The sequence below is a fragment of the Alosa alosa genome, chromosome 9, assembly GCF_017589495.1.
Source record: "Alosa alosa isolate M-15738 ecotype Scorff River chromosome 9, AALO_Geno_1.1, whole genome shotgun sequence".
Classification (NCBI taxonomy): Eukaryota; Metazoa; Chordata; class Actinopteri; order Clupeiformes; family Clupeidae; genus Alosa; species Alosa alosa.
The window spans coordinates 2,175,384-2,195,751 of record NC_063197.1 but is presented as its reverse complement, the minus strand read 5'-3'; the positions used below and the strand labels follow the sequence as shown (position 1 = coordinate 2,195,751).

Sequence of the window (20,368 nt, the reverse complement as noted above, 5' to 3'; positions counted from 1 at the left end):
CAACAAAGCTAGATATGAAGTTTTATACATGGGTCTCCATGTCATACTGGAGTCTTTCGACAGATTGTAAATGAAATCAGGTCTGTGACTCTCTAAAAGAGCCTCTTGTGCTGTAACTTTTACAGACAGTTTTATCTGCTACCAGAGCCCTCATTAGACATTCTCTGCTGCTACCATTGAAGTTCTAGTCAACTCCGGTCTGAGTTTTGACGGGTAACAATAGTAGTAACAATAACTAGGGGGCGTGGCTTTTGCAAACGGTCAATTATGAAGCTGGGATGGGATGGGCTGGGCTGTCTGTGTCTGTGAAGGTGTGTGCATGTAACTTTTGACCAGTATGTCCGATTTTCAAAAATGAGGTACCATTGGAATCCTTGAATGAAGCCGAGTTCAATGCCTAGCCAGCACCAGTTGTAAAGGTCATATAAAAAAGATAGGGCAGCACTTGGCGAAAAGCCAATCCATGTTTATACAGGTCATGTAGAAAAAGATGAGATACCTTGCAGCACCATCTAAGCCCCACCATGTCAATCAGACGTCATGTACTTCTAATCGGTACCAGTAACATAAGTCAAGTCATATACAAGTCACATAAGTCCTCATAATCTTGCAATAAGCTTATAGTCAATTCAATGTCCTGCCACGATCTGTGGAGCTTACAGACAATATTAATTCAGAAAGGGTTCTGTATGCTATATACCCGACATAACCATGATTGCCACAGCTATGATGTGTAAATCTTCCTTATAATTATTGTCTAATTGTCATGATAGGAGATTAATATTCAAACTGTTACAAGTACACAGAAATGCAAATGTATATATGTACGGAAAGTTATGTATTATGTATTTTTGTGGTGTTGCAATGCATTCTGGGTGCAAACAATTAAACAAGAGATTACCCACTAAACATTAGACTTCATTAGACGTCTGATGGACATGCAGATCATGTCTTTATTGCATCCGTCCAAGACCAATTCTGGAAGACTCCTAACTCACTAAGACCTATTCACAAACATTAAGTTATGCATATCACCAGGCTTGGAATTTCACCATTCTGGGGGCAAGGCCACTTGGCCTTCAGTTGGGCACAGGCACGTGCAGAGAAGGGGGGCTACAGGGGCTCTAGCACCTGCCCTTTTGCCCCTTTGATGTCCAAGTGCCCTTTTGACAAGACCCGTTTTTTCTTTTTAAAATTTGTAATACTTCCGCTAGTTCCAACGTGAATATTCACTAAAATGTCTCATTAATAGTTTGTGAAATTAGAAATTGACAAAAATAACCATTTTCTGTGTTAATTGAAATGCCTTGCGGCCACCAATCCGTGACGTCATACATTCAGTGAACTCTCAGAAGGTGCACGCAGGCACAGGGCTGCAGGAGATGTTTGGGAGCACGGTAAGGTCACTTGGCAGTTAGCCTATCTGAACATGCAATAGTATTCAGCTTAGAGATAGAGAATAAAATGTTTAAAATTGTTTCATGTTTAATGAAGTAGGCCATCAAACCCGTTTTAACCATGTCATGGTCCATCCATTTCAATAACCTGGCAGCTTCGAAAATCTAAGGCTGAACGTTCATAACATATTCTGTTTAGGTTACTATGTTATAGTAGGTTAGTAGACCTAGTTCATAAAACAGAGTAGGCAAACCTTGTCTAAATCGTCATAAGCTGACGACATAGGCTACTGTAGTTGTTTAACTAACCCAACTCCACACGTCGTTCTCTGTTTACAGTAGGCTACATTACGCGTCATTTCACTCAGTGGCCACATGCACAGCACGTGAATCTGCAAGACACCAGCTTGCTAATGGTAGTTCACTGTGATAAACATTAAAATTATAGCCTGACAAGCCAGACTAGGCAATAACATATTTGCTGCCGCTAGGGTGCGTCTAGATTTCTAGGCTGTTAAAATTAGCTTTGAATTTAATCAATAAGATGTAGCCTTATAGCCTATGATCTCTGTGTAGACAATAGCTTAATGAAAAATGAAAAGACCTATCTGTCTGTGCCCTGGCTACAGTAGGCCTAAAGTACATGCACTCCTATTGAATTTTCAGAACCAAGGAGAGAAATGAAAAAATGTGTTAAATAAAGTTAACACGTTTTCTGAAAATTTTGTTCCATGTGCCCTTTTTAAAATTTTAGCCCCTGCCCCTTCAAAGGTCTCTGCACGCCCCTGGTTGGGCATATTTGGTGGGGGCACAAAGGCCACGTCAGGGCACCAAGGCCAAAGTTAACTATACAGTAGTAGGCTATAAAAATTATCAAAGTTTTATTTAGCCTATTCACTGCAGTAGACCTGCATCACTGTATGAAACATGACATATTACATAGAACTGTAAATCATCTGATCATCTAATATTTACAGATATCTAGGCTATATATATTATATATATATCTATATCTATATATATCTATATATATATATATATATATATATATATATATATATATATATATATATATATATATATATACACACAACATTTATTTTATATTTGGCCTGTTATAAAATCATGTATTGAACAATTTAACCACAGCTCAGCTTTAAGAAACTCAAATAGCCTAGACGCATGCTTAGCATTTCAAAACTCAGTCAGCTGTCCTCTGATTTACCAATATCTAGGCGATATTTGTAACATTTATTTTGTATTTTGCCCGTTATGAAAATCATGTGGAACAATTTAAACACATTGTAAAACTTAAAGCCCAAATTTGGAGACATCCATGCATGTCGAAATTTACTGCAAATTCAAAACTGGATTACTCTGGAACGGCTAACTGTACAGGGGACTGCTTTACACCTTTGTGTTCGGTAAGGTATGCTGTTTATTCTGAGATATGGTTTGTCGTGTGTTAAAAGAAGGGTTCGTGAAGTATTCCACCGAGATGAATGGGTTGGGAGATCATGGGACGCAAAACCTTCAGTAGAATGTATGATTAAATTGAATTATATTATTTACTTTTCTCGCAAACCGTTCAACTCAGCAATTATCGGGTAACATCGTTTAAAAGCTGAGAAAAAGCTCTTTCATATGAAATGAAATGTGTGATGAATAGGCTACTTTGCGAGTAGTTCAACTGAGATAAATGGGTGAATTTGGAAGCACTTTCTTTCTTGCGCTGTCACTTTCTCCACTGCGTAAAAGACTAAATTAATTTGCGCTGTGAATGTTAAGATTATTTTGACAGGCCACAGGCTAAATAAAAATCACTATTAGTAGGACGCAAAGCAGAATATTGAAAGAAGGGGGCACCAAGGCCACCGTGGCCTGTAAACCTCTGATTTTCAAAAGGGGCCTCACGGCCATGGCCATCGTGGCCACCGTGAAATTCCTACCCTGCATATAACTACTGTTCCCTGAGGGAGAGGAACGAGGAAGACACCTCTCATTTTTTTTAAAGCTTGAAAGGCAAGACGTGTGGTGATGTGGGAGGCCCCACCCTCAGAGTATATAACCCAAGTCACCACTGTCACTCCCCAGTTCAACCCAGTGCTCTTCACCGAGCAACTGAAGCTGAGCGGGGCAACGTAGTGTTGTACCTTGTTCCTCTCCCTCAGGGAACAGTAGTTGTATGCATAACTTATCGTTCCCTTTCGATCGATTCACTCAGTACAACACAGATACTATGGTACCTATATACACGCCCCACACAGCCTCGGTCTAAGGCCATCTCAACGCCCAGCTGCATAAGAAAGGACTGAGGAGGCCACTAAAGGGGCCACAACGTCCAGGCAGTAGTAGCGTATAAAAGTATGTGGGGAAGCTGACTATGTCGCAGAGCAAACCTGCCTGAGGGGTTGCGTGCCCACTCAACTAGAGGGATGGCAACTTCATGGGCAGAGAAAGGCCCTTGGCGCCATAAGCCAGTGTAATGGCCTGCACAATCCAGTGAAAGCCGCTGTTTAGACAGTGCCTTGCCCTGCACCGGATTAGCGAAGCAGACAAAAAGTTGGTCACATCGCCAAAACCTTGTGTACGAGTTATGTATGCACGTAATGCCTGCACTGGGCACAACAAAATCTTTCTTGTTCCTCAGAGGAAAACGGAGGAGGTGAAAAGGTAGATAGCTCAATCGCCATAGACTAGGGGTCGGACACCCGCAGCTCCGGAGCCGCCTGCGGCTCTTTGATCCCTCTGATGCAGCTCAGCTTTTGAAAATAATTAATGAGTATTTAATTAAAATGTATTTTATTTTAGTTCGTTCATTTTCAAAATGTAATATTGTAGGTCTATCTGAGTAATTTATATAACTTTCCACCTCACTTGTCTCCATAACCGTAGCCTGCACAATATTGTTACATTAGCGGTGCGTAGCCATGTCAATATCAAACAAAATCACCGATCTCCCTCCATTTCAGTCAACGAGAACACTTTAATTGTTATTGTTGTTGTGTGCGCTTGCTGTAGGCTAGATAAGGAAAATGTCAAAAATGTTTACTATGCGAGTGTAGGGAGAACTGGCACAATCGTAACACTTTTCTATTCTCTCCATTCAAACCCGTTTTACACAAATCTGTTAAACGTGAAAGCTGTGAAATTTGTCCAGAAAGGAGTCATACATGTTTACTCCATGAAAATTGAAAAAGAACCTACCTTTGTTACAACCTGACGCAGCCATTAAAATGTGCAGTAGCCTACCGTTGTAGCATAAGTGTCATGAATGTAACAGTTCTAAAATCGTGATAGCCTTGTTGATAAACTGCTGATTTCTTTCATGTCTGAAGCATTTGGTCCAGTGATCTTTGAAGTTGCTGCGGCTGTGTAAAGTTTAACTGGTTGTGATGGTGGCACAAAATTCATAATCCATAACTCACAGATTTATTTATTTATTTGGGGGGGCGGTATAGCGCAAAACTGCTGTAATTTCTTGCTTTCCAACCGCGGTAAGAAAACATCCATACCGTCCCAGCCCTACTGGTAGGTCTCTGGGCTGGGGGGGCGGGCGGCCACTCCACTTCCAGCTTCCAAGCTGCCCGGCGATACAATGCGAAAAAGGAATTATCCACTTTGCCCTCCTCATTTGCCGAAGGAGATCCTTGGGCGCCCGGCAGATCAGACTGCTCGTCATCGGACTGGCGGTTCTCGTCCAAGCCCAAGTCCAAGACGTGACCGTCGTCGTCAGCCCCGGGGGGCTCGTGTTGCTGGGCCAGAGAACGAGCTAGCTAAGTTTTTAGTTCATTTTTCAATTGCCTGTTTTATTGTCAACATGAGGGTTTATATTTACACCTACTGACTTCACCAAACTTTACCTTCCAACTGTGGTCTGGGTCCAGAGACTTCACACATGAAACATATTCTTGCATAGCCTGCTCAGCATTCATGTCGCCCAATTGCTTCCATGCCTGCCTGAAAAAGAAATGAATACAAATTAAAATATTGCTACAAGATTGTGCAAAGCGCCCCAAGTTGCGGGCTGAAGGATTTGACAAATGTTTCCAAATATGGCGTGTGTTTAAAGAATGTTGTGATGACAGATTTCAAAACTCTACTCAACCTCATCCTCCAGGTACCTACATCATAGCGGACATCTTTACTTAATTTTTAACGGACAAAGTGGCGTCTATCAGTAGTCAGTTCTCTAAACTGCGCAGTCATTCCATGTCTCCCCATATCATGTCACACTTAAAATGTCCCACAGCACACTAACATCCTGTGTGAAGAAAAAATAAACATACCATAGCCTAAAACTTAAAATAATACAGATATGGACTTATTATGGCTTCTATGCAAGACCTGCTCAATAAAACAAGCGCCCTCTATTTCATTTGTAGGTGACTATATCTAATTGAATTGTTGTTATGAACTGGACATGTGATGATTCTGTGAATACTGGGTATGGGGCCCCTGTTGTACAATGCCTGCATACCACAAATAGTGCAATCATACAATCAATGAGAGCATGTGGTTATAAATTCTTTGATGCAACAGTTGCTTTTCTGGACCAGTGAGTGACATTTGGGTAATTTTCTGCGGCACACCTGATGATCTCTCACGGCACACTAGTGTGCCCCGGCACAGTGGTTGAAAAACACTGGTTTAAGCCACATTGATAGCACAATGTTATCAATACTATGCATAGTATTATGTTGTTATAAGCAGCCTTCATTACTTTGGAAATGCAAGCATGTAATGACATGTAGCTGGCTTGACATTTCTGTTTGCAATTAAAAGTGAATTATGAGCCTGTTAGCCACCTAGCTATCTGAGTAGAATACGTTTCAATCGGCATCATGTTGTTGTAAATGCTTAGCTGAAGGAAAACGGATTATTGAAGACTCACCAATTCCATTCTACCAAGGCAGTAGACCAGTCTGATACGTACATCATTTTTTGATTAGTCAACAATTATTGGGCGTGGCTCCAATTCTGGGCTACAGGGCAATTTTTATCTCACCTGCTCAAGTCTGCACACCACAAATGTCACCTTGTTGTCCTGTCTCTGCCTCAACATAACATAAATGCCTATAGTAGATTAAAATAATGACTCATGAACCAGATTAATATGAAATATGTGACGCAGACACATGCGACACCGAGCGATATAGCGATGAAATGCACTGCGATGCAAAGCAACCCGACGCAGAACCATAAAATGGTCACAGCGCCGTAGTAGTGGCAGCGTAGCTATGCCTGGAGTTGACGCAGAAGCATGTTGAGCTCTTAACTTTAGATCGGCCACCTCAACATAAACTCTGGCCACCCCTGGTTATGTGGCCGAAGGGGTTTTGTTTTGAAATTACAGCACATTTCTACATAGTATCTAACTTTTGGATACAATTCTAATGTAATAGCAGCCCAACATAATGAACATATCAAAGAATCAACGTTGGTCATGGCATGCACAGATCAACTGTGCTTTTGAATAGATATTTCTACCAACATGCTTCAGGTAACATGAATGCAAAACAATCATGAGACAAAGTATTTTTTCTTGATATAATGGACATTATTGCTGACATAATTGGCCGTTTGGTTATGATGCATGCAAGGGTTGCTGATATATGAGCTCACTTCGTGTTTGGCGGCTTCACCATCAAATTCGATTGGCTGTGACACGCAAACGCTTTCAATGAATACGCAATAACACAACTTGACGTGCATGAACGCGTGTCCAACTTTGACCTGTTGGTGGCGCTAGAGCGCTAGAGGTGCCTACATAAAACTTAGTGAAATTAATCATGGAGCTGTCCTCAATCAATGTGCCAAATTTCACAACTTTTTACCAGACGGTTCTATGGGCTGCCATAGACTTCCATGGCGGAATAATACAAATACAGCAGCTACAGGCCAAAATCCAATTTTGCTAATTGCACCGCCTCCTAGAGACCAAAGGTCACCAAAATGTTTGAGCGTCTTCCTGATGGGGTCATGAGTCTATGTACTAAGTTTGGTTATGATACATGAAAGGGCTGCTGAGATATGAGCTCACTTCCTGTTTGGCGGCTTCACCACCAATTTCGATTGACTGTTACGAATGCCTTTGTCAATCGTTCCAGAAAGCAATGCATTAATAAAGCATAGTCTGAAGATGGTCTGTGCCAAATTTTGGTGAAGATCAGATTAAATGTGTAACCTGTGAAAACTTTTTCGTGTTTTTGATTAAAGTGCCCATATTATGACTATTTTTCAACAAGTTAAAATAGATCTATGAGTTCCAGAAAACATGTTTCTGAAGTTGTTTGCTGGAAATAGCTTGTAGGAAAAGATTCTTACCTACCTCTATTACACTTTTTTCAGTCCCTATCAAAGTGTGCGGTTTCTGCTGCTCATTGCATATTAATGAGCTGCTGATCACTTACCCACGCCCCACTCCATTAACTGTTACTAGGGCCATTCGTGCCAAATCAGCAAATGCCTCCATTCCTCCACACAATGGTTATGAAGAAATGTGTAACTGACTTATGCCGAAACTATGTACACTACCAACCTAATTTGTTTCCAATAGCAGCTCTACCCCAGTGTTGAGAGGACGAAGTTAGCCCGTAGCTAACACTTACCATAATCTCTATGTAAAACGGTTAGCTTGCTAGCTAGCTATCTAACAGTGGAACTTCAGTAGCCTACAACATAAGCTTAGCTATCTCACCTAGTTGTAGGAAATATGTAAGTGATGGGATTAGAATGAATCCCATGAACAAACAGATAACTCTTACACCAACCTTATTTTGTGCCTTTTATTCACGTTTGTACGATTTTTTTCCCCCAAGTTTGTATGTGCGTGAAAGCACCAGAGACAAACAATAACACATCAAATCCCAGAAAAAGTGATTTTTTCATAATATGGGCACTTTAAATCCAATATGGTGGCCGAATCAATTGCGTTGATGTCAGAAGGTCCCGATCTCATTCCACAAGCCTAGAGCGCTCTCTCGCGACTGTAGACGGTAATGTTTCATGTAGGTTTTATATCAGTTAATTAGCCTGGGTGTTCCCATGCTGCCTTGCGCGCGATTTGATTCACGCTGCTAAGGCAGCCTGGAAACTACCGCCCTAATTTTTGCCTCAGATAGGGAACCAATCACAGAACAGGGGGGAAAGCAAGACGATGATGAGCTATGCACAGACGCATTTGATAGACATCCGTGGCACCCAATAAACGGATCTGGGTATTTTTTTCAAATACAAGAAAATGAACGTTTGGTTCCCAGACCTACGTCTCATTGAGAAGTGGTGGCGCTAGCCAGGCTATCAGTTAATATGAATTAACATATATTGTTCAATTATATATATTTTCATATATAAGTCGCACCTGACTATAAGTTGCAGGACCAGCCAAACTATGAAAAAAAGTGTGACTTATAGTCTGGAATACGGTACACAGATGCCCACGATCAGCAACCATTCATCCAATGTTCCAAAGGCATTCTGTTCACTAATTTCATATAATTTTAAAAGGCTAACTGAAAACATTGGAGAACCCTTTTGCAATAATGTAAGTTCATAATGTAAACTGAAAACTGCTGCCCTGATTAAAAAAAAAACAATGCAACTTATCTCAGCTGGTATTCTGTCTATAATGGAGTGGAATGGAAATTGAAGCCAAACTTTTGAACGGCAGTGTATTACCTTATGCGTAGTACAAAAATACAATGAAATTATATACAGTATGTTGTATGATTGTAAAATGCATTGAATTTCTTGTAAAGTTTAAATAGTTTTGTTAAGCATGTTAAAGCATTTTGTTGATCTTTGTTATACTGGTGTCTTGTCATTTTTGTAGATCTAATATTTGCTTGTTATTAGACAATGTTTGTTTATGTTATTTACCTAAAGTTTTTGTTCCTGATTATTTAATGAAATTGTTTGAGACATCTATCTATCTATAAAAGCAAGAAGCGTCTGTGTGTCACGCATGTCTCGCTGACCATTTGTCAGACTGATTTCAAACTTAGCAGGTGTCTTGCTACGGGCATGCCAAATTTGATGCTGTTTGAATAAGAAATGCAAAAGATATTGTTAAATACATCGGTAAAAGAAACACACATTGGCTTTCGCCGCTAGCCACTCCCCCTCCCACACAGCACATGTGGGGGCCTAGCAGTGTGCTAGGAGGAATGGCGTTGCCATGGCATTAGCAGGCACTCACAGCAAGTTTGATGGCAATTGGATGAAGAACGGCTGAGAAATAAGCTCATTTACTTTGTAACAGTGCTCCTAGAGGCCAAATTGCACCAATGTCCTTGTGCGCCCTCACAATCAGCTACCATGTCCCTCTACCAAGTTTGGACTTCATACACCAAAGAGTTGCTGATATTTGAGCTCACTTTCTTTATTACAGCACCCCTAGAGGCCAAATGAGACCACTTTCCTTGCATATGCTCACAATCAGCTACTTTGTCCCTGTATTAAGTTTGTACTTCATACATCAAAGCGTTGCTGAGATACAGGCTCACTCCCTGTATTGCAGTGCCCCTTATAGAGGCCAAATGATGCCAATTTCCTAGTGTGTTATCATGATCAGGTAACAGGTCCTTATACCAAGTTTGGACTTCATACATTAAAGCATTGCCGAGATGTTAGCCCACTTCCTGTTAGGCGGCATCGTCGCCATGTGTGATTGGCTGTCACGGGCAAATAAACTTGAGTATCATTTGTGCGGGTCGGTCTGCAGATCATCTTCGCCAAATTCCGTGAAAATCGGATGAAATTTGTAACAACTGAAACTTTTCGTATAGTTTGGACTAAATACATTAAGGCAGAGGTCCAAAATGGCGGAAAGTGATGCAATAGGGGTCTGATCTCGGGATGGTCCAAGAATTCAGACGCTACCTCAATTGTGCAAATCAGACAAAAGAGTCAAGGATCACGCGCATGAATGCATGTCCAACATTGAACTGGTGGTGGCGCTAGAGCGTTCAATGAATATGCATAAAAATTGCTGTGAGTTATTGGGACAGTGTCCTGACTAATGGTATCAAGTTTTGTTATGTTAACTCAAAAAGAGTAACCGAGATGTTAGTCCACTTCCTGTTTGGCGGCTTCGTCGCCATATTGATATTTGGGCAAACAAACTTGAAATTGAAAAATCTGACAAGTATCGTTTGTGCGACTCGGAGTTTGGACTAAATCCAATATGTTGGACGTCCAATATAGCGGAAAGTGACTTAATAGGGGTCACTGAACTCAGGTCAGTCCAAGGATTCCAACAGTGCCTGATGTGTGAATATCGCACTGATCAATGATCATGCATGAATGCGAGTCCAGTTTTGACCCATTGGTGGCGCTAGAGTGTTGGGCATAGATCTCTGTATTGGTGAGAGTTATCACGGGACGGTCCTGAATCAGTGCGCCGAATTTCATAACTTTCGACCCAGGGGTTCAATTTTCGGCCAAATTTTGACCAGTTTTGACCTGGTGGCGCTATACGGCTGGGTTTAGAGAGCCGTAAATGAGCGTGAGTGGTCAGTGCCGTGTCCCGAAACTTTCTGCCAAATTTCAGCACTTTTTAGCCAGGTGTTCTATGGGCTGCCACTTGCTTCTACCACATTGTCTTACAACCTTTTGTGATGTGGCAGTGTCATTTTCAGTCATAAAAAAGATATTAGTCAAGAGAAAATCAACTTTAAATCAATATTTGCCAGGGGTATGAATAATTTTGTTCTTAACTGTATGTGTACATTTAGTGAATCAGCCTGTAGATGTATTGAGCAAAGGGTTGCCGGTAGGGAATGTTGAGACATTGAGATGTTGAAATGTTCTTTCTGCTGAGATAAAAGGCAGGACAAACACACACAAACACTCATACATGGGCACACACACGGACACACACACGGACACACACACACACACACACACACACACACACACACAGCAAGGGCTGCAGCCATCAATTATTTTTTTAATCGAGTATTCTATCGATTATTGCATCGATCAATTGAGTAATAGGATATAAATGTAGATTTGTGCAGCATTTACCATTACTACCAAATAACCTATAATAATTATGTCTGGGATAGACCTATTTGGTGAGGCAACCTAACACAGGGAGAGTGTGAGTGAGTGTGTGTGTGTGTGTGTGTGTGTGTGTGTGTGTGTGTGTGTGTGTGTGTGTGTGTGAGTGAGTGAGACAGTGAGTATTCTGTGATAAGGAGTTCTTTGGTGTATTGCTCACTTGCAATTTAACATGAATTTGTTTACTAATTTTCACAACTGAACACCAAATATAGTAAGGGTGTAAAAATTAAGCAATATGTATCGATATCTGTTTTTAACGTGTAAGATACGGCTTTGTCATGAACCGGTCCTTTCCCAATTTAATTGTTACTGTTACAAGTGTACTGGAGTTTTTAATGGCTGCATCAAGGTTGTAAAGGTACATGTCGATGTGAATTTAAATTTTGAACAAACTCTGGACAAATTCTGTTTCTGGCCAAATGTCACAGCTTTCAAGTATATCGTCTTTGTGTAAATCAAGTTTGAACTGAGAAAATATAAAAGTGTTATTTGTGCCGGTTCTCCCCTACTCTCGCATATAGGCCTAGTAGTAAACACAAATGGAATGTTGTTATGTCATGGAACATTGCGATCCCCAACACGCAAAAGATAGGGTTTTGCGCAAAAGATAAGTTTTGAAGTTTTGTTTAGAAAACCTTGAATCCATATCATAAGATGATCCCTCGCATAACACATCCCGACATTACACACTATATGCAGGCCAACGTTTCACAGGAATGTTTTATTTTATTTTTATTTTTTTTGCAGTGATAATGGTGACGAGCTCAGACCCGCGGTAGGCATCGTGTGACCGTGGTATTGCGGTAATGCAGTTACCATCCCAGCCCTATACACAGTATTATTTACAGATAAGTGCAGGAAAAGTAAGTACTATGGTTATGGTATTTAGCAAACGCTTTTATCCAAAGCGACTCACAACATAAACTAAAGCATAACTGATGCTAAGTCTTATTGCATATATGAAGTGGACAGACTTGAAGAAATGGAGTGCAAAATGTAACATTGAATGTAGGGAAGAACAGCATACTGTATATACATACTGTACATTTAATCTGCAGAGTGACTTACCATTTCCGCTGGCCCTCAAAATCGAAAAAGCCAGGTTTTGCTGCATCACATTTCCCATTCTTGACCTGTATAGGCATATCACAAGATGGCATGAGTAAATAAACAGTTTTAAGCATAATACCAGTCATCTATGACAATGTTGGATTGTGTAATTGAATGGCAGCAGGTAAAATGCAAGGAGTTCATTACATTACCTTCAAAAGAGCACTATGTGAGTTTTGGTCTAGAGCTAGTGAGCTAGTGCCTTAAGTCTTGTCATTTCGTGTCAAATCAGACACAATCCAGGAAAATGGTTGCAGAACGACTCAGATTTTCCTCAAAGTTTGTCTACACAATGTTTAGTTTCCATAACTAAAACCTGTAAATATTTTTGTTCAATTCTATTGTTTTCAAAGCTTTTTTGTATTGTATTATTTTTGCCCTTGATTGTTTACACTCTCTAAAAGACCTCATCTTGGAGGCCATATTTGGACATTCATATCTTAAAAAGTATTATTCCTAGCCTGACCAAACTTTGTAGAATGGAAGACAAACATGTTCTCAGTAAGAGTAATTGTTCTTTTATTGGTTTGAATAGCTAGTCATCTCTTCAACTGGTGTGAGCGTAGTGTAAAGAATATGTTAAGTTCTTCTTCATCCCAAAGGAGTTAATGCCTTGTTAAAGGAGCAAAATGCTATGCTGTGTTTCACCTGAGGGGGCACTAAAATCTATTGTTTATTGTAAATGTTTATTTTGGTGTTCTTAAAACACCTGTAACTACATGCATTTCATTTGTGAATGGGACTTTGGTACAATAACTATCCATATACAAAAATACGCACACACCTTGTTTTATCCTTATTATTATTATGGTCATTTGTTGTGGAGACTTCAAATTGTGGGAAAACATTAATACATTGATGTATCTGAAGATGAAATAGTGACTGATATCAAATGGGAAAAAACAGTATTTTAATACCCTCAATATCACACTTAATGCATATTTTTCCTAAATCTAGGGCCCTTTCGAAAGTCAGGAGACATTTAGTACAGACTTTAAATTGTTTACACATACTTATTATGAGTTGGTCTTCCACCCTAGAAAAGTTGAGGAGGCTAGGGAAAATATTTGTCAAGATATTAATGGCGAAACATGGCATGTGTTTTTCAAGCTGTAAAAATTAAAGAATTTCAAGGTGTGAAAGATATGAAGGCAGAAGATTTGCACAGAAATATTTCACAGGTCTTGGTTTTAGGACCCACTGATGAAATAGACAAAGTTAGAACAAAATCTGAGACTGTGAAGCTACAACCTTATCTGATTTGACACGGAATGACTCTCATGCAAAACTTCACCGGCAGTGCTAGAAGCTTGCTAACTGGTGTCTATTGGCAATATAGTCAGCAATGTCACACAGAATTACAAAGTGCATATCCTGGATGGGAACGTCAAATGTGTTTGTCTTTCATCACCTTACATCACCGTACACCATCAATATATATTTGATGATGGTACCACAACTAAGCTGCCTGATAAAAGCATACCTCAAAAGTGGCACACAGTTGCTTTAAGAGAAAAAAGGCAACATTTTCATATTTATTTATTTATTACTTCCATTATCTACTCATCTTTAATGTTTAATCTGACTTAATCTGATTAATTTATGTTTTGTGAATGACTCAACACACTGCCATATATCTGTGTCCTCAATTCTGTGCTCAAGGTTATATAGAAATTGCAGTTTTTTTGATGTGACAATATAATGACACTGCTCTACAGGTGACAAAGCCTTCTTTAACCTATAAAACTCTAATACACATGGAGTTACTTTCTTCTTTCTCATTTGATGGAAGAAAGTAGGCTGTCTTTTACAGAAGGGCCTACTTAGGTGAGGACGTTTATTTTTGTGGGTTGGGGGTGTTGCCTTTTCAAATGTATATATTTTTAAATAGGGTATTCACTCCAGCCTATAATACAAATGACAAAAGTCTGTTGTGCCACAGCACAGTTGCAATTTCATTACAATAATCATAGGCTGTTGAATAAGATCCATCCTATGCATGTTAAATACATACAGGTCAACATTAAATGGTCTGATTTAGTTAGTCCAGTCGCAATAAATAAATAAACCTTGAAAAAGCATCACCATGTTCTCAATCAGATACCGACATAAGAGCCAATCAGTATATAATGTCCAAATATTTATGCAATATATTATCCCTGTGCTTTTGATATCCAAATTTAGACAGATGGCACATTATTCAACAGTACAACAACAAACAGTACAGAGTTGCCAAGTTATTTGACCGTCATAATTAGGTACTATTAAGGGGTCACTCTAGTCCCATTCACACTTACATTGAAAGGCTGTGTTCTGCTAAACAGGCCCCGTTTGCCTAGCATTTCTTTTAATTTTCATTTCACTGAGATACTCTCAGCGGTAGCGGTCTAGCATTTCCCTCAAATAACAGGAATGCCGAACCAATCAGTGACAAGAGGAGATGGTGTGAAAGTGAAACAGTAAACAGTACACTACCTGCTAACAAAACAATTGCAGTTGGAAAAATGTGTTTTTCTTTATTTTTGTACAGCAAAGATGGGCCTAAATACATTGTTTTGTGAGTGCCAATGTGGTTTATTATCAGTTTGTAAAGGAGAGGTGAAGTAGGAAGTAATGTTAGTAATGCCTGATCAATGCATTTCCCTTTGAAATCACTGGTCCATCTTAACCAAAGTCTACACCTGTTACGATGCTAAAGTTGGAAACGTTTCCTAATTGTGAGAGTCCAGACTCTCTTCACAAAGTGAAACAAAGTAGTGAGTCTGGAAATCAGGTTTGTATTATGCTGCCAATATACTGTTATGCGTTATGTGGAAACACAAACCAGAGTTGCTGTGCCACCAAATTTGTTCTGGCATTCTAATCATTTTCAATCTAGTGCAATAATACAACAGCCTAAGGGAGAATGGAGGCCATTAGACTCCAATAGCAAAATAATGCAAATGAGAGGGAGGACACCTACTAGGACTGCTCAATTATTAAATAAAAATTACCTACATCATCATTCTGGTCAATGATGAATGAACAAACTTGTAATAGGAGAATCGTTCACCTAGTATAGCCATAGAGCATAGCTGTTTAGCAACCCACAGCGGAAAACCAGCCTTGCAACTTAAAGTCTCTTCGACCTGGATGCATCTCGCGTTAATCGTGAAACATTACCTGGTTAGTAGATACAGCTCTTTGGAGATAGTCTTAGCATGTTGCTAGTCCTTAGGCTCCAAAACAAAAGTGTATGAAGTGCGTACAGAGGGAGGGACTCAAGCCATGAGAAGTATTTACAACGACAAGGCAAACTAGAAAATGTAATTCCGAGGAATTACCAGTGCATGAAAATGCAAAACAAACTTTTATTTGGAAACAGTTGTGGGCAGAGGAAACAGTTGGCGGGAGTCATAGTTGATGACAACTGACAGTTGGAATGGCTGAACAGTTCAATAGTAGAGTAGTTTAAATTATTTAATAGTGAATTAATGGATGTGCATAGGTAGATAGTTTATTGGATGTTAATAGAGAGATAGTTTAAGGGATGAAGTGAAGAAAAAGAAGGGAAAGAAAGTGGGGAAGAGAAAAGTGAGCTATCCAGTTCAATGGAGAGAGACACAGAGAAGAGGTTCCATTGAAGTTGCTGCAGTCAGTGAGAGAGCACAAGTGCAGTTGATTGCAAGTTGTTAAAGGTGCTCTAAGCCAGCGTTTCTCAAACTGTGAGGCGCGAACTGACGTGAAAAACAGGAGTTTTTATTATTTTTATTTAGTTAATTATTTTTTTTATCTGAAGCCTAGGCCCAGGTAGCACCCGATGCGCAATGGACGCATTGTGTTATTCATAGGGAAGCGCTCGTGTCAAGGCAGCTTAGTTAGTCCCGACCTGAATGAGATTTTGAACGAGGTTATGAGTGGTGAATTTCATCAAGACCCGGCCCTTAAAAGCGCGTCTATTCTCCGCACTTTGCGAGGAGATGGAAGCTGACCAAAAGGCTGTACTGTTTCACAGCGAGGCAAGGTGGCTTTCCCGAGGAAGTGCTGTCGCGAGTGTTTGAGCTCCGAGTCGCCTCTTCTTGGAGGAAGAGCGCATATAAGTATAAGTATATATACTCTTTTGATCCCGTGAGGGAAATTTGGTCTCTGCATTTATCCCAATCCGTGAATTAGTGAAACACACACAGCACACAGTGAACACACACAGTGAGGTGAAGCACACACTAATCCCGGCGTAGTGAGCTGCCTGCATCAACAGCGGCGCTCGGGGAGCAGTGAGGGGTTAGGTGCCTTGCTCAAGGGCACTTCAGCCGTGCCTACTGGTTGGGGTTCGAACCGGCAACCCTCCGGTTACAGGTCAGGAGTGCTAACCAGTAGGCCACGGCTGAGCAGTAGGCCATGTTTGAATCTGCAAGCACGTTCACTAATGAACATTTCTTGACGAAGCTGGCCCATCTTAGCGATATATTTGGAAAGCTCAATGAGTTAAAACTCCAGCTACAAGGCAAAGACAAGCACCTACCTTACCCCAAAAAACTTGAGGTATGGGACAGGCGCCTCGATCGCGACAGTATTATATCTTTGAGAATCTGAGTGAAATCGCTGAAACGTCTGATTCGGAGGCCACTCTTGTGATCCCATGTATTAAACAGTAGGCCTACAGTACATCACATCTAGGGCTGGGATAAACAATTATTTTTTAAACAATTAATCTAGCAATTATTTTTTCGATGCATCGATTAATCTAACGATTCATTTTTTCAGTTTTTATGATATACTGTGTATTGCAATTTATCAAATCTTATGACACTGAAAGTAAGGCAATACATTTTAATTGTATAACCTTCTGAAAGGAAAACTAAAATGGCATAAGGAGTATATCACCATATGCATATTGGCAGAATTTAAATGCAACAAAATATTATATCAAACTACTCAAGTGTATCTTCTTACATCTCTACAGTGCAGAAAGCCTTATAGCTAGTGTCTGGTTGCTATGGTTGCAATGCTCGCTAGCTAAGGAAAATATACCAAAAAATACCAGTATTTAGAGATCCAGTTGAACACCACTGTATAAAGAAGAAAGTACAAGTTGTATCACACCACTCAGACACATTGCAGAAAAACATGTGCCCCAAAATTAAGGATCCAAGGAAGACAAGGCTTCATGCAGCAACATTTTAAATTTCTCTTAATTTCATGCTGAAAGAAAAAATAACAGAACTCCAGATGTACTAAAATTTTAAAGACTGGTAAGTTCAGGAAACAACAAAAGATGAAAATATAAGCTAAATAAGATTAGCAGCACTTTGGTTTTAAGACTAAACCATATGGGAAGTTAGCCTACAGACCCAAACCCAAAGTTGAAGTAATTTCTTCAAATCACCACTAACAGCGTTACATTATTGCAGCAACAATGAGTAAAAAGCACAAATGTTTTCCATAATGCAACTCAAATCACAAAATGGACCTGAAAGGAACAATTAAACTAATACAAAAGAAACCATTGGGATGGCTCCCATGTTAACTGGCTGCGTTGAAAACCACATTTATTACTTGATGCATTTTTTTGAGACCCACACAGGGTTAAAATAATAAGCTGGACCATAGTCATGCATTGTAGCTTACTGCGGGCTTCCCATGCGTTGAGTGCCAAAAACGTTTACGTATTAAGCTTTTTTTTTTAATTACGAAACTAGACACTCTAACACACCTTATATGTGATTTTGGGAACTCTGTGATGAATGGAAATGAAATATATGACGATCGAAAACTCATGAAAACGCAAAATCTGGACATTTTATCTGGACATTTTACCATAACTCGGTTGCCGCTTTGGGTCGAATCAGTGACGCATGCACGTCAGGTCAAAACCAGGCCATTTTCGTGTGTCTATCACTAGGTGGCAGTCTCGCCAGGTCTCGCTGATCACTTCCCGGAAAGTTTACAGGCAACACTTCATATTTCATGAAAGACGTTATATCTCCATTTCTAGAAAAAAAAAAAACAGCGATTTTGATGAAAACTAGCCACTGTTTAGGGATTTCTCAGGAACAGAGGCGTGTAGAAATACACGGTTTGTAGCCACTGAGAGCTTAAAGTCTCACCTTTTAAACGAGCCATTGTATGTGTTCATAGCTATAACACAGAATATGCTGTGGCTATACAAAAATCATTAACAATGGTCTAGATTGCTGGCACTCTAGGACAAAGCTGGTTCCAAATTAGACATTAAATTAAGTTTTATTTTGTTATATAAAAGTATCTAAATAACCTGTTAAAATGTACCAGAATTCAGGAAATTGAGTCTAGTCCATAAAAAAAAATCAAGGTGGAGGACCCCCTGACCCCCCGCTGAAATGTCCCACCAGAACGGCCATGCCATGGCCAGACCAGTTTAGAAACACTTATTTAACCAGTTCAGTAATATCAGTTACTTGATTAGGTTAAGAACATTTTAAACCCTTTACCTTTTTGCTGGAGGGAATGGTAGGCTACACAACATTTTCACAAAAATCGATCTACAATACTATGAGTCAAGGTCCTGAAGATAATATTTGCCAATGTTTTAACATAAACAGGAAGTTGATATACCATGGTAAGCGAATCCAAAATGGAGTCGTGCATAGAGCCTTATGTGAAAGCATCATTAATAGGAATTATTTGAGTGAACAGGCTCTCCGTAGACGGGCTCTGGATCCACCCCTGGATTCTGCTCCCTCTGTGCACATCGTTGACCAGAGGATACTTTTTTTCATCATGCACCACTGACTACACTCAAGCGGGAAACAAATGACGCCGTTGGTCAGAAAAACGTCTACGTAGCAGCCTATGTTGCAATATCTTTGCAGCACCTAATGAAAAATAGGCTAAACAATATCAAGCAACGTTATTTTTTTTTATAATTTCACGTCGTTTAGCCTATCCGTGACCTCAATAGTGGATAATGTTACGACCATGGTACGAAGGATAAGAAGAGACACATGTTCATCTGCTCATATAATAATACTAATTATTATTAATATTATTAATAATAATTATTATTGTTATTATAATAAATGACACAACTCAAACAATATACAATAGTATGTTATCCAACGTTAGTCACCTGTTTGTACCTAGCATACAGGTACAGCAACTGTTCTCTGCTTGCCGTTTGGACTATAACTTGAAGTCGCTCCGCTGCTATTTCGAAAGCATTTTCCAGTTCAGTTCCTTCCAGTCGAACTCCCGAGTCTGTTCCACCACAGTCAAATTGTCCTAAATCGACATCTGAATCGGAATCCGAACCTAGTGGCTCTCCCGTATCAGGCCGTGCAGGGTCTGTAACGTTACCTGAGCCACTTGCAGAGACTGGAGATGATGATGGAGATCGAGATGCCATAACGTTACTTAGACACGCTATTCTACAAACGTTACAGTTTAGGACCGTCTAGTCGACTGGCCTGCCTTGTCGTTTGTTGTACGCTTGTTACTGCTCCAATTATTTGAAAATACTGAATTGATCGCATTCCTCAATAAACATCCAAGGAAGTACTTCTTCTTCTTCTCCTTGTTATTTCCGGTAGACGGCCAAATTGTGTGTGAATTACTGCCACACACTGGCCTAGAGTGTAACCGGGTCATTCTAACACCACAGGCATACATGAATGTCAACGCCTCAATAAAATCTTTACTAATAGATGGAGAGGGATAGAGATCCAGTTGTGATCACAAAGGAAGTGGATTCTTTCTACCAGAAATTGTACTCATCTGCAAATTCTTGTGCTGATGCAAACTGTTTCTTCAGTAATATCCAGCATCTTATTCCTCAT

General features: G+C 39.9%; 1 protein-coding gene across 1 annotated transcript in view; it reads right to left on the bottom strand.

Moving 5' to 3' along the window:
* acbd6 (acyl-CoA binding domain containing 6) overlaps window positions 1–20,112 on the bottom strand; it is a 105,998-nt gene extending 85,886 nt beyond the window's left edge. The window contains exons 1-3 of the mRNA XM_048253029.1: window positions 19,663–20,112; window positions 12,534–12,598; window positions 5,261–5,357 (exon numbers count right to left, since the gene is read on the bottom strand). Coding sequence (XP_048108986.1) covers window positions 5,261–5,357; window positions 12,534–12,598; window positions 19,663–19,938 — 438 coding nt within the window. The 5' untranslated portion in view covers window positions 19,939–20,112. The remainder of the gene's footprint in view (window positions 1–5,260; window positions 5,358–12,533; window positions 12,599–19,662) is intronic.
* Between the last annotated feature and the right edge of the window lie 256 nt (window positions 20,113–20,368).